At 38.2% G+C, this 14,103-nt stretch overlaps 1 protein-coding gene across 2 annotated transcripts in view; it reads right to left on the bottom strand.

Annotated features, from left to right (window-relative positions):
- Positions 1 to 7,246: 7,246 nt before the first annotated feature.
- Positions 7,247 to 14,103, bottom strand: part of LOC115220592 (S phase cyclin A-associated protein in the endoplasmic reticulum) — a 69,420-nt gene continuing 62,563 nt past the window's right edge. The window contains exons 4-5 of one of the 2 annotated variants that reach the window (XR_005002433.1): positions 8,669 to 9,820; positions 7,247 to 8,597 (exon numbers count right to left, since the gene is read on the bottom strand). Coding sequence is in view for 1 of the 2 variants with exons in the window: in XM_029790742.2 (XP_029646602.2) it covers positions 9,714 to 9,820 (107 nt within the window). In the remaining variant the exon portion in view is untranslated. Of the gene's footprint in view, positions 9,821 to 14,103 lie in introns of both variants that reach the window. The other variant, XM_029790742.2, reaches the window with a different exon arrangement.

A 14,103-nucleotide genomic window follows, 5' to 3' on the forward strand; every position in this document is an offset into this window, starting at 1 on the left:
ATTTAATTTAAACTTAACTCCAAAATCCTGTATATACGAGGATCTGTATTTATCGAAACATTTGTAGTGATTAAAAAGCTGCCTGACCGTATTTACTCTTCATTTTGACTCTTTTACTTTTTACTTTATTATATATATATACTATATATATATATATATATATATATATATACTGTTAAGTAAGAACTCGCGTGTTCCAGTGAGAGCTAAATATCATGAACGACACAAGGGTTCATGTGTTCATGTGAACTACTTCAAGTTTCATGCTCGGATAGATCGTATCATGTAGACTACTTTACTCGATTTGGCAATCCTTCTAGCGCAAAGAACACAGAAATACAGAGGATAACGAAACGGAAGTGCAAGGATGCGTTATAGGACAAAGGGATTATTCTGTTCATGTTATGACCCTTTAATCTGTTCAATGAAAAATATTGTTTGGTATGAATGTTTAATGTGTCTTTTACTAGGTGTTGTCCTCTAAAATAAACTGTTTTGTGTAGTTGTCGAATGGGGGTAAGACTAAACTGCGCTAATCTCTGTGTTTAAATCTAGAGAGCAGGAGCGTTTTCCAGTTCAATAAGAACACCTAGATACAAAAACGAAGCTATGGTATTGAAATACATCTCAATGGCCATTCTGAGTTTCTCTCAGCTCATTTTTGTTTAATCTATGCAAATTACCTCGACCATAAATGTGTTCGCTTTTATTCCTGTATATGTCCATATCTCTTGGCTGCTGGAGAAATGGTTCAGCAATTGCCATGCGGATGACACTTGAAACCCTTGACATCGAATATGTACGGGAGATAAATTATGACGTCGAAGAAATGGCAGCGTTTGTGGCTGATAGTGAACACAAATTGAACGAGGATCAAAAAACTGCCTTCCAATCCATTATTTCATTCATTCATAATAGCGAGACTGGTAATCTCTTCTTTCACAATTCTCCAGGTGGAACTGGCAAAACATTGATTATCAATCTTATTTCGGCAAAGCTGCGACAAAATAAACAGATAGGCCTTGCCGTGATGTCAAGTGAAATAGCTGCAACTCTGTTCAACGGTGGACGCACAGCTCATTCGGGCTTCAAATTGCCTCTGGACATTGCAAAAAAAAAAAACATAGCAACCTGCAATATTAGTCGTGGCACTACAAAAGCAAACATTTTCACCGAGTGCAAATTGATCATTTGGGATGAAGAGACAATGAGTCAGAAGGGGCCTTTTGAGGTTCTTGACAGATTACTTCAAGATCTGAGTCGCAACTCAAGGCTTATAATGGTCGGCCTAACAGAACTCCTTGCAGGCGACTTTCGACAAACGCTCCCAGTCATTCCAAAGGGAACGAGAGCAAGGTTAGAAAGTTGAAACTCACAACAAACATGAGAGTGTAGTTAGGTGGTGATGCGCACATCATAGAGACCTTCTGCAGACAATTAATGTATATTGGAAATAATGCTGTAATTGTTGATCCGGATAGGAAGATTAGTTTATCCTTTGGCAATTTGGTGTCAAATACGCACGAACTATTGGCGAGAGTTTTCCCCAGTCTGAACACACAATTCACAGACCATTGTTGGCTGAGAAAACGTGCAATTTTGGCGCCAAAAAATGTCGCAGTCGATGGCATAAACAATGACCTTCTGGAACAACCGCCTGGCGATCGTCGAACATATTTTATCCGTGCTTGATCTGTGACTACACAACAAAAAACAGCCGTGAGAAATCTAAGAAGAAACACAAGATAATTATAACAAGATCTGACACACAACAATAAACAACAACAAAGATAAAGAAAAACAAGATTAGAGCATTATCACTGAAGGAACAACATCAGCAACAATAGTTGCAGCAACAACAATATCAATAACAACAAGGAAAAAGTACGGCAGCAACAACGTAAAAATGTAAAAAAAAAAACAAAACGATGCCAAAACATCATCAACAACAAGGATACAGAACCAACAACAACAGCAGCAGTATCAAGAAGAAGAAGAAGAAGGAGGAGGAGGAGGGGGAGGAGAAGGAGAAGAAGAAGAAGAAGAAGAAGAAGAAGAAGAAGTTCCTCTCCATTCACGATGCAATCTTCGTAGTTTACAAATCTGTCACAGGTTTCTCTCTTAAAAAACAAATGTGACTTTATAATTCCTGAAGCGATGATAATAACAATAATAATAATAATAATAATAATAATAATAATGAGGAAGATGATGATGATGATAATTAAGCTGGTTTCTTTTTCGTTTGTTTGTTGTTTGCTTTTGTACTTGTTTGGTATTTGAGTCAAAGTGGAAATGGAAACTAAAAGCGATTTTGCTTTGAAGACGAATTGACTAACAAGAAATTATACATCCAATACCAACATATATGTAAATACATACACACATACACCTATATATATATATATATATATATATATATATATTATATATATATATATATGCTATACACACATACATATATACACAAACATACATATATATATATATATATATATATATATATATATATATATATACATATATATATATATATATATACATATATATATATATATATATACATATATAAGCGCACATACACGCGTACACACACACACACACACACATTCCTGCATACAGACTGGAAGACGGACATAATTACCTATATACATACACGTCTACATATATGCCTAGATAATTATAAACAGAATACACACAGCAAGACAAAATTACATGCATGCGTAATTATAAGCGTAATCAACACTTTATATACACTAGTCTGTGTGCATACACACATAATTATATACAAGCAAGCAACACTTTATACACATTCGTTTCAATGTGTCTCACGGAAACTAAATATATTTCTCCAGACACAATTGTACGACTAAAATAATGTTAAAGAAAATAAACTTCAAGCTGTAAATTAAAACTTTATCACATTTATAATTTGACGGAGCTTTAAAAAGCAATTTTATTGTTAATCTAAAATAGTTGAGAAAAAAAAAGAGGCAATCGTGGCCATCACTACTTTCAGGAATTTCTACAATGGTCTCTGAGTAAGGCACAGGGGCAGCATTTTTGCTTTTAGGAGAAGAGTTCAGACGATACACTCGCCCCTAATAGTACCCAATACTTTACTTTATCAACCCAGGAGGAATGAAAGGTATAGCCGTTCCCATCGAGATTTGAACTCAGACCGTAAAGGGCCAGAAGAAATTCTGCAAATCATTTTTACAACGCTCTAACGATTCTGCCATTTCGTGTCAGTTTAAAATCATTATTTCTAATTTACGCAGGTAGCCAGCAGTTTTGAGGGGAAGGGTTGATATCATCGACTCCAGTACAAGATTGGCACTTAATTTTACCAACTCGGAGGGATAAGCGGTTTAGTTGGCCACTGCGCAGTTTGAAGTGAGAATATAAAAAGTGTGGTATTACTCTATTAATAAAGAAATATATATGACTCTAGTCGTAATAAGAAACCTAGTCACAGGTATCAACAGAAGTATCACCAATCTGTCGGCAGACAGAAAAATCTTCAATAGGGTTGCCCCAAATATAACGTGGAATTAGCCAAGAGTAGCTTTACTGATAACTTAGCATATATGACCGATCCCCATCTCGAAATCTAAAGAGAGATAGTTAGAGAGAGGCAATCTGGTTTAATTCTCTATGTTTTTACTAACATAGCTAAGAGCTACATGATGGTAATAGAAAATTCCTTAGAAACCATATATATCATAAACTCATAGATACCTATAATGTCAAAGTTAGCTACTCATGCTTACATAGTATCTCTTACAAAACAGTCCCCATCCGACACTTTATCAATGACCATTGTGACGATCGTGCCTCGCAAAGACTGGTCTACAGAGCCACTTTCACACTACCATGAGACACTACACGGGTATGACTGTCAATGTATTTAAGAGAAGATTCACGCAACACATGCACTCGTTTAGTTGTCCAGACACCTTCCTGCCCTGCTTCATCTGGAGGATCGAAGACCATTAAAACAACTTCCCCAACATTACATAGAGCAGTGTTTCCCAAAGTGGGCAGGACTGCCCCACACCAGAGGCGGTGGAAAGATTCAAGAAGGCGTTGAAGAAAAGTGGGGCGATAATAGAAAAAAACCCAAAATAATAGGTTGATTAGTTTAAGTTTTATATGTGAAATACAGTTTTTTTTAACATTATTTACATTTGACGGATATTTGTCCTCATCTTGTTTGTTGTTAACACGTTTCGGCTATATATACCCCCCAGCCTTCATTAGGTTCTCATTCCTAAGGTATTTTTCGATGTTATTATTATTATTATTATTATTCAGGTCACTGCCTGGAATCGAACTCGGAATCTTGGGTTAGTGGCCCACGCACTTAACCATGGGCATATGGCGTAGTGGTTAAGAGCGCAGGCTACTAACCCCAAGATTCCGAGTTCGATTCCAGGCAGTGACCTTAATAATAATAATATCGAAAAATACCTTAGGAATGAGAACCCAGGTTCGAAATTTCCCCAAGACACCTGATGAAGGCTGTGGAGGGTATATCAGCCGAAACGTTCAGTTAACAACAAAGATGAGGACAAATATCCATCAAATGTAAATAATGCACATAATTCCTCATCTCTTAAATACAGAACAGTTGTTTTGAATTTGCTCCAGGAAGTGGTCTATGTTTACGGAGTTGAGTTGGAGAGGGAACACTAGGGATGTGGCCTGGGTGCTAAGGGGTAGGTAGCCTGAAGAAGTTTGGGAAACACTGAAATAGACCATTCTTGACAAGCCCCCTTCCTTACTCACCTGGTGCTTGTAATTGTCAACTCTGCTTCCGTGAAGAACTGCATGTCATCCATCAGTCTGCAGAATCCATCAAAAGGAGTAGCGATGTATTTTATTGTCTCGACAAGAGTTATACAAAGTTGATGAACTTCAAGCCATTGTATGCTGATAATCTGATACCATGCTAACCTCAGCTGGCTCACGTACAATGACAGGGTATAGAATTCCTGGTGGCTGCAGAGATTATAGCTTACCATCACTCACGGTTGTTACAAACTCATATGTAAGCTGATGCTATCAAATGAGTCACCTCATCTTGAGGTAATTGCTAATGCCAAAATTTTGTCTGCTCTATTGCATTTGGCATCCAATGAAGAAAAGTTGATGCCATAGAAATATCATATCCCTCTGAACGCTAAGTGATGCCAACATAGCGGTGCTCCACCATGTGGGGCTTCTGACCAAAGAAATGATATCGTTAAGATAACAAAAACAATCATGATCTGAAATTACCAATGAAGCTGAGTCAAATTGCCACGAGGGCAAAGCCGTGTGAGTGGATTTCGTAGATGGAAACTATAAGAAGTCCGTTATGGACACATTGAAGTATCTACCCGCTAGAAATAAAGAGTTAAAACACCTCACTTGGACCACCTAAAATTACACTGAAAATAACAGATACAACAGTATACGGGTGAGCGAACTGAAAAAGATGTCTCATATAGCATTATAGCATAAAGCTATATATTTAATGGAACAGGTATATATGTGGACCGGTTTCTGGTTTGACACAAAGTTCTTACCTTACTCAGCACATCTTAACCCTTAGAAATATCTTCCCAGTCCGCCACGTTGAAATCTGCTGGTGTCCTTAAATGCTTAGCGCCAAAATGTGGACAGCCTCAGTGTGAAAAGTACTAAGCAGCAGCAAAAATATTCAGAACTGAATATTTATATAGATATTAATATTGATTATATATATATATATGTATATATATGTGGTCTGATCAATAAGTATCCGGATGGTTGCTATAGTAACAAATCTAAAGCAAGCAGAGTAAAGCCACTTGGTACAGATTGACCTTGGACTCTGCTGTGCAAGTGCACTAAATTTTAACGTTCTAGCTCACTTCCACTGTTTACAGCAGTGATTGGAAGGAAGGTGTGTAGCGTGTGATCGTCACATTGACCATAACAGAGAAAGTTGAGAGAGAGAGAGAGAGAGAGACAAAGGTTCCAGTTTGATTTGGCTTGGTTTCTACACCTGAATGCCCTTCCAAACGACAACCACTTTACACAGGTGCTTTTATGTGGCACTGGCACTGATGTTTTTTTTTTTACATGACACCAGCAGAGGGCTCTGCCATACAAGAGTGTATCACAATGTTAGTGACATGCAAGAATCTATCAGTGTTACTGTTATACATGTATGTACCAAGCAGTTACTAAGTGTATTCCTTTATGAAAATCATCATCATCATCATCATTGTTTAACGTCCGCTTTCCATGCTGGCATGGGTTGGACGATTTGACTGAGAACTGGCGAACCAGATGGCTGCACCAGGCTCCAATCTGATCTGGCAGGGTTTCTACAGCTGGATGCCCTACTTAACGCCAACCACTCCAAGAGCGTAGTGGGTGCTTTTATGTGCCACCGACACGAGTATAATTCTATTTTATTTTCCCTGCTAACCTAGAGCTGTATAGTTGTGGCTAGTCCACTGGTCAAACCAAAGTATTTCCAACCATTGCCATGTTGGCACTAATAAATAAAATTAATAATCCTTTCTACTATAGGCACAAGGCCTGGAATTTTCGAGGAGGAGAGATAGTTGAGTGCATTGAACACAGTAGTCAAACAGTTACTTATTTTATCAACCCCACAAAAGGATGAAATGCAATGCAAAGTCGACCTTGGCAGAATTTGAACGCCGAAAGTGAGGACGGCTGAACTGTTGCTAAGCAGTTTGTCTGGCATGATAATGCTTCTACCAGCTAGCTACCTTTAACAAGATTAATAATGCTTTCTACTATAGGCACAAGACCTGAAATTTTGGAGGAGGGGACTAATTGATATAACAGTGACAGTGTTTTACTGGTATTTAAATTTATCGATTCCAAAAGGATGAAAGCCAAAGCCAACCTCAGTGGAATTTGAACTCAGAACAGCAACAATTAATAATAATAATGGTTTCAAATTTTGCCACAAGTGCTTCAATTTGGGGGGAGGGGATGAGTTGATTACATTGACCCCAGTGTTCAACTGGTACTTATTTCATCGACCCTGAAAGGATGAAAGGCAAAGTCAACCTTGGCGGAACTTGAACTCAGAACATAGTGACAGGTGAAACACCGCTTATCATTTCATCCAGTCCGCTAATGATTCTGCCAGCTTGCTGCCTTAATTAATAGTAATATTAACACAAATAAACAATTAAGATTAAGAACAACAAAAGCAATGACAAATCATTAATACATTGGCTTTAGTTAATCATTTATTTATTTATTAATTTATTTATTTATTGAAAAGAAACCCTTCTGTGAGTTGTCAAAGCAAGGAATCCAATAAGGAATTCGTTTATTAGAATATCACCATTCAACTAATTAGGCTGGCTGGTTGGCTGGAAACTCAAATACAAAAAAACAAAAACAACAAACAAGATTTGGAAAAAAAAAAAAAAAAAAAAGGCAATGCAGCAGTAAAGATACAAGAATTTTGCATTGACTTTCGGATAAGCTCCAGTCTGGTTTCGGATCATTTAATTCATTTTACACACCACGTTTAAGACAAAAAAACAAAACAAAAAACAACGTGGAGTTGTAGACTTGATTTTAAAGTTTTTGTTTTTGGTTCAGTTTTTTTTAAAGATTTTAGTTGGTCACAATAAAGAGGCAAGTTGGTATTTGTGGTGGTGAACAGTCAAAGACAAACGGTGGCGCCAAAGAAGGGAACTTACAAAAGGTGGAACACAATCGAGACAGCATCCTTTTCATCGTTTCTTTTCTTTTTTTTTTTTTGGCAGGCAGGGATTTGATTGTTTATTTCATTACCCAGAAATAATGGTTTTATCAAAGTAAATCTAGAATCCACTGCAAGTACCTGTTAAATAACCTTAAACTCCAACTGAATGACTTTTCAAACAGACACATCTTACAATTAAGGGGAAACAATAGCAGAATGGAGGGTCCTTCGTTGATTCCTTCCTTCTAGTGAATATTTTTCAAAGAGATCCAGTCTAAATGAAATGCTACAACATACCTTAAAACCTCATCATATACAAGGCCCTAAACCCTATCACATACTCAAGAATCTTTAGTTCTTTCAAATAGATCCCTGATCCCTAAAACAGTGAAATCCTATCATGTTAGTATTCCAAAACAAAAAACAGGTTTGAACTCAATCATATGAGTTTCCTAAATCTTTCTTCACTTACATCTCAACTTCTACCAAACTGATCAAAGTTCCTTCTGAGTTGTATAGAATCTCAAAGACAAAAAAGTCTTCTTTCAGAGTCAGGGATCTGTACAATATACTGATTACAACGAGGTACAATATACTGATTAACTTCAGCTAACGTTCAAGATTTCAGAAGACATGGTTGAAACTTATTTCTTAAGACATCTGACAGATTCCTTGTCAAATTAAACTCACCCCTTCAAAAATTCCATCTGGAGATTTGAGATCAAAGGAAAGGTATTACTTCACAATCTCAGATGGAACTCAAACATCTCACAAAACGATCTTCTGGCATATGGTTGCAAAGTTCAGCCAAATTAAACCGAAGACAAACACATTAATCAATGAAACTGATCAACAATCTACCAAACTGATCCAGTACTTCCATTAAGAAAAAAAAAAAACAAAAAGAAAACGTCATCGAAAAAGATGTTCACAAACTGAAGATCATGAGTAACTGAGTGCTCAAAAAGAGAGGCTCAATAATGCTGCTCAAAAAACATGACACAAACAATGGGAGCAGCCAGAAATTAAAAAAAAAAACTAAATACTTGCAAAGTGTTTAATCCAATGTTGCTCTACCAATTGGGTGACAGCAACTCTTACGGGAACAAACATTATGCTGTCTTCTCGTTAAGGTTCTGAGTTTAATTTGTATTATTGAGTGTAAACCATCTAATCTGAGAAAACTCAGACACATATCCATATATATACACACACACGTGCACATAATATACATATGCACACACACAATATATGTATGCACACAAACGTTTGTATGTGTGAATGGCAGGTGTGTGGGCAAAGTGGGAGTGACTTGGGACAATGTTTGCACAAAATTTGCCAAAGAGCACAAATGCCAAACTTAAATTTGGTGAATTTCATTGTTATACACACTTAAACACACATGCATAGAACAATAAGTTCCATCCACACCACCACAACCAAATTAGGAAATAAAAACATAAATAGCTGATGTGTGTGTGTGTGTGTGTTATTATAAGTTAATCCTGTCACAAAGATTCATGCAGTCATCTATACTGCACCTAGGGTTCTGCAGAGTAAAAGAAGGTGAGAAAAAAGTAGCACCACTCCCTACTCAACCTCTGAAACTGGGAAAGAGTCCTGGGTCAGATCTCACCCCTATTCGCTCACCACACTGCCAGAGAGCCTGAAGAATGGTGTTGCCACAGAATCAGAAAGGAATACTTACAGGTGGTTAAAGAATTAACAGGTCAGCAGTTTTTTACTTTTATTTAGAGACACCAAACTGACACCTTTCGTTAAAGTGTTTGTGTGTAAGTGTGTGGAGAATAAATATACATGTGTATGTGTATGTGTGTGTGCAGAGAGAGTGGAGCACAGGAGTAGCTATCTTATCACTCCCCTGTATTCAGAACTCATAACTGAACGTGGGACAGGAAATGAAAATAAATGTGACCACCAAAGGATAAAATAAAATAAAGCCTCTTGTAGAATGGTGCAATTATTCCTGTTTGAAGCAAGCCATTGCTGCTGGCCAGACATCGACTGGGAAGCGTGATGCAAAGGACATACGGACCTCCAGGTCTGAAGTTCGGGCCTTGTCCTTATCTGAAAAAAACATACACAAGAGAAATTTTAGTATGGAATGGTGAAACACACACACACAAATATACACTCTCTCACACATATACACACTTGTATTGGAACATAAAAGACAATGAATGAATCAATAATGGTAAAAGTTGTCAAATACATCAAAACATATAATAAATCACCCACAAGTCTGAGACAAACAAAAACATCAGCTGCTGAGGGAGGCTCTGTATACTTGCCCTCAGTCTGCTAAAAACAGCAGCCAAATCTCAGATTATGTGTTCCTAGATACACTGAGAGAAGAGTGGAAATGGGCATGGCTACAATGTCTTTGATGAGGCTGTTTAACCCTAGGTTGTACCTTTGGGTCAAACTCAAAGATGCTCCAGCCTCTTTGTCATGAATGACTTCATAATGTATCCTTTTAGGTTAAAATTTCATAGAGATTTGCCTGTTATTTCTAGGAGTAGATGGAGCAAACATGTAGAACCTTCTCACTGGAATATCCTTGATAGAAGGTCAACAGGATTGGAGCTGGCCTGGGGTAAAATTACGAACTAGAAAATACAAGCATTACAAGAATTTTTGATTCTGTTCAAATCATGATCATCACCACTTAACATCCGTTTTTCATGCTGGCAGGAACTGGTAAAGCCAGGAATTATACCAGGTTCTATAGTCTGTTATGGCATGGTTTCTACAGATCAATGCCTTTTCTAACACCATCCACTTTACAAAGTGAAATGGGTGCTTTTTGTGTGTCACCATCACCAGTGCTTTTTATGTGGTACCATCACCATGGAGATCATCATCATCATCATCATCATCGTTTAAACGTCCGTTTTTCATGCTAGCATGGGTTGGACGGTTCAACCGGGGTCTGGGAAGCCTGAAGGCTGCACCAGGCTCCAGTCTGATCTGGCAGTGTTTCTACAGCGGGAAGCCCTTCCTAATGCTAACCACTCCGTGAGTGTAGTGGGTGCTTTTTACGTGCCAGGCAAGGCTGGCAATGGCCATGATCGGTTGGTGCTTTTTACATGCCACCGACACAGGGATCACAACTACAATTTTGAGATTCATATTTAAATGAGGGCTCATGTTTACACCCAGAGTAATTTAAAATAACTCTACTGCTGCATATTTTCTCTGTTAACAAGGTTCAGTCTTGTGTCACTCACAACCTCCTTAATAACAAAAACTGACCACTTTATATTCTTTCATTTGTTAAGTTTTTTAAAATCTCCATTCAGGTCCAAGTTGTTACTGCTGTCCCAAAATGACCAATCAGAATGAGCTGTGTTTGAAAAGTGGTTTGGTACTTTTTGGCTCTAGGGTCAATCACAAATCATTTAATCATTACAATCACGAAGAACACTGCCACCATATGGGTGGATAAAATACAGCAATAGACACAGAACACAGCTCTGTAGCACGCCTGCATCCTACTACTAGCTCTTTAGCATTCAGTTTACTTTGTCAAAACTGATGCTCATTCATTCACGTTTTAAAAATTTAACCATGTATTATCTTGTAGCTTCAAAATGTTGAGGATGTGATTGTTTATTTTTTGATTAACATTGTAGGGTAGGTGTGAGAGGCCAGGTGAGGCTGGCTTCAACATAAAACAAGAATATTTTGGCTGGATATAATTGGTTTAAATACTAAAGGGTTAAGAAGCAGATTAACAACTATCTGTTAATTGAAACAAACTCAGTTTGCCAAGAGAGTAAAGAAGGTCTGAGATTTGTTTCAATGACACTATTCAACCCTGATTGCTTTTTTTTTAATATATTTTAATTTTTTTGCAAAAAATAATTCTTAGTTATTGAACATAACACAATGTACAATAAGGAAACATGATGGGGTGGAGAAGGAAGGAAAAGAAAGAACAGAGGAGGATGAGAAAAGGGGAGAGAAGATGAGAAGTGGGAAAGAATGAAAGGGAAGAAGAAATGAAAAAGGAGGAAAGAGAAAGAGAGGGAGTAGAAAGTTGCTATTATTTAGCTTAAGGTCATCTTTGACTGAAATGACCTATCATTGCAGAGACGTTCCAAACATGACTATATCACCTTTTTGAGTGAAATCTAGGAATACATTGTGTGTGTTCAGACAATGGAGGTGTAAGTTGAAGGAAATTTGGCTGCTCTTTCTAACAATATGAAATTCTACCAAAAGGCCATAAGGAATAAAATGGTAGAAGACCTGGGGGGGGGGAGTCAAATGTCAAAAGGAGCAGGGGGGGGGGAATAAGATGAAAAAAAATGAAATGAAAAAGAAAGAAACAAACAAATAAAGGATGGCAGTAAAGGACAATGGGGGTGGAATGGGAGAAAACTAGAGGGGAATTGCCAGAAATAAGGTTTGAAGAGAGTGACAGCAGGGGACAGATATAGAGGTGAGAGGAGAGAGCAGTAAAAAAAGAGGGAGAAGAAAAAGGTATGATAATCAATTAAATTAATCAGAATAGAAACGGAAGCAGCAGTGCCCCCCCCCCACCACCACCACTGCTACCGTTCATGAAAAGTAACGGGGAGGGGAAGTGAGATTGTGTTTGGTCAACGAATGACAAACAATGGTGGACAGGTAAGGGCGGTAATCGTAAAGGGAGGTAATTATGGCCAACAACAACACCATCACCATCGTCAAACAGTCGAGGCACAAACAAGAGCCTCCGTGTGGTTGTCTGACTTACTAGAAATGGCAGCTTAATCTCCTTACAAATCTAAGCAAAGGGTAAGCTGGACAACGTGGTTCTGGGTTAGTTGTAGGACAAAAAGGCAGGATGGTCACAGCTGTCTTTGATCATAGCTCTGTTTGACTCGGGTTGACCTGGGGCAAAATAACATCAACAACAACATCATTCTTCAATCTCTCCCTACCATCATCTAGCATTTGGTCATTTTCTCCTCTCCCTCATTACAACACCTAATCACTCCACCCGACACTCCAAGTGGATCACACACACCTTTTACATTTTATCTTTTACTTGTTTTAGTCATTAGACTGTGACCATGCTGCAGCAACGTCCTGAAGAATTTTGAGTCGAATGAATCAACCCCAGTACTTATTTCTTTAAATCCTGGTACTTATTTTATCCTTCTCTTTGCCAAACCACTAGGTTACTGGAAAGGAAGCATGCCAATACCAGTTCAAGTGGTGGTGCGAGACAACACAAAGACAGACACATATACACACACTTGGGCTTCTTTCAGTTTCCGTCTACCAAATCTACTCACAAGGTTTTTGTCAGCCCATGCTATAGTAGAAGATACTCGCCCAAGGTGCCACGCAGTAGGACTGAACCCGGAATCATGTGGTTGGGAAGAAAAGTTCTTACCACACAGCCATGCCTGCACCTAGACCGCTGAAATCTACAAGTTTTTTCATTCTCTCTCTGTTTATTCTCTCTTATTCCTTTCCGCTGAAGTGCATAGGCTCAAAATATAAAAGACTTTTTCATTAGTACACTCGCTTGTTGTTCATACACCTGTCTTCGCCTTGTTTTTCTATAAATTTCAACTTTGTGTGTGTGTGTGTGTGTGTGTACACATACAAAAGCGTGACATGAGCAAAAACCAAACACTGTCAGTACAATAATCAAGGTGTAGAGAAGGTGGGGAGACAGAGAGGCTGAGGAGAGAAAGAAGTAAGCATGGTGGTGGTGGTGGTGGAGAGGATGAGTTGAGTGAAAAAGAAAGTCAGTGGACAGAGGTAAGAGGGGGAAACAGAGAGAGAGAGGGTTGAGGTTCCGTTTAAAAACGAAACAAAAAAAACGTGTCAGTTCCCACCACAACCACCACCACTGCCACCTCTTCCCTTCTTTACTTTCCTTCAACATCCTCCCCAACCACTCCACACCTTTTCCATAGTGTTGTAACAAGACAAGGTTTACTGCAATAAATCATCAGCGACCTCCCGCTTCCTGACGAACCCACAGCGGCGGAAATAGCAGCCAAGTCCAAACAATTTTTAGTGAAGGACAGTTTGAGTAACATAGTCTTGAGCATAAAAAAAAAATTAAAAAAGATGGCATGGTCACAGTCGAAGATCTTTCGCCAGATAACCTAGCACAGTTTGGATAACATAGTCCCGAGAAAAAAAAAGACGGGATGGTCACAGTGGAAGGTCTTTGATCAGAAGTCTGTTCAATCAAGGATAACCTGGGACTTTACAACAACTGCTGTGACTTTCAGTCTTCATTACAACCACACAAGTACTACCACCAACACTACAATTATAAGGAAACATAATCATTACTGCAACCCTCTCTACCGTTTGTAACATAAGCCACCATCATA

The sequence above is a fragment of the Octopus sinensis genome, linkage group LG16 (genome assembly GCF_006345805.1).
Source record: "Octopus sinensis linkage group LG16, ASM634580v1, whole genome shotgun sequence".
In the NCBI taxonomy this organism is placed as follows: Eukaryota; Metazoa; Mollusca; class Cephalopoda; order Octopoda; family Octopodidae; genus Octopus; species Octopus sinensis.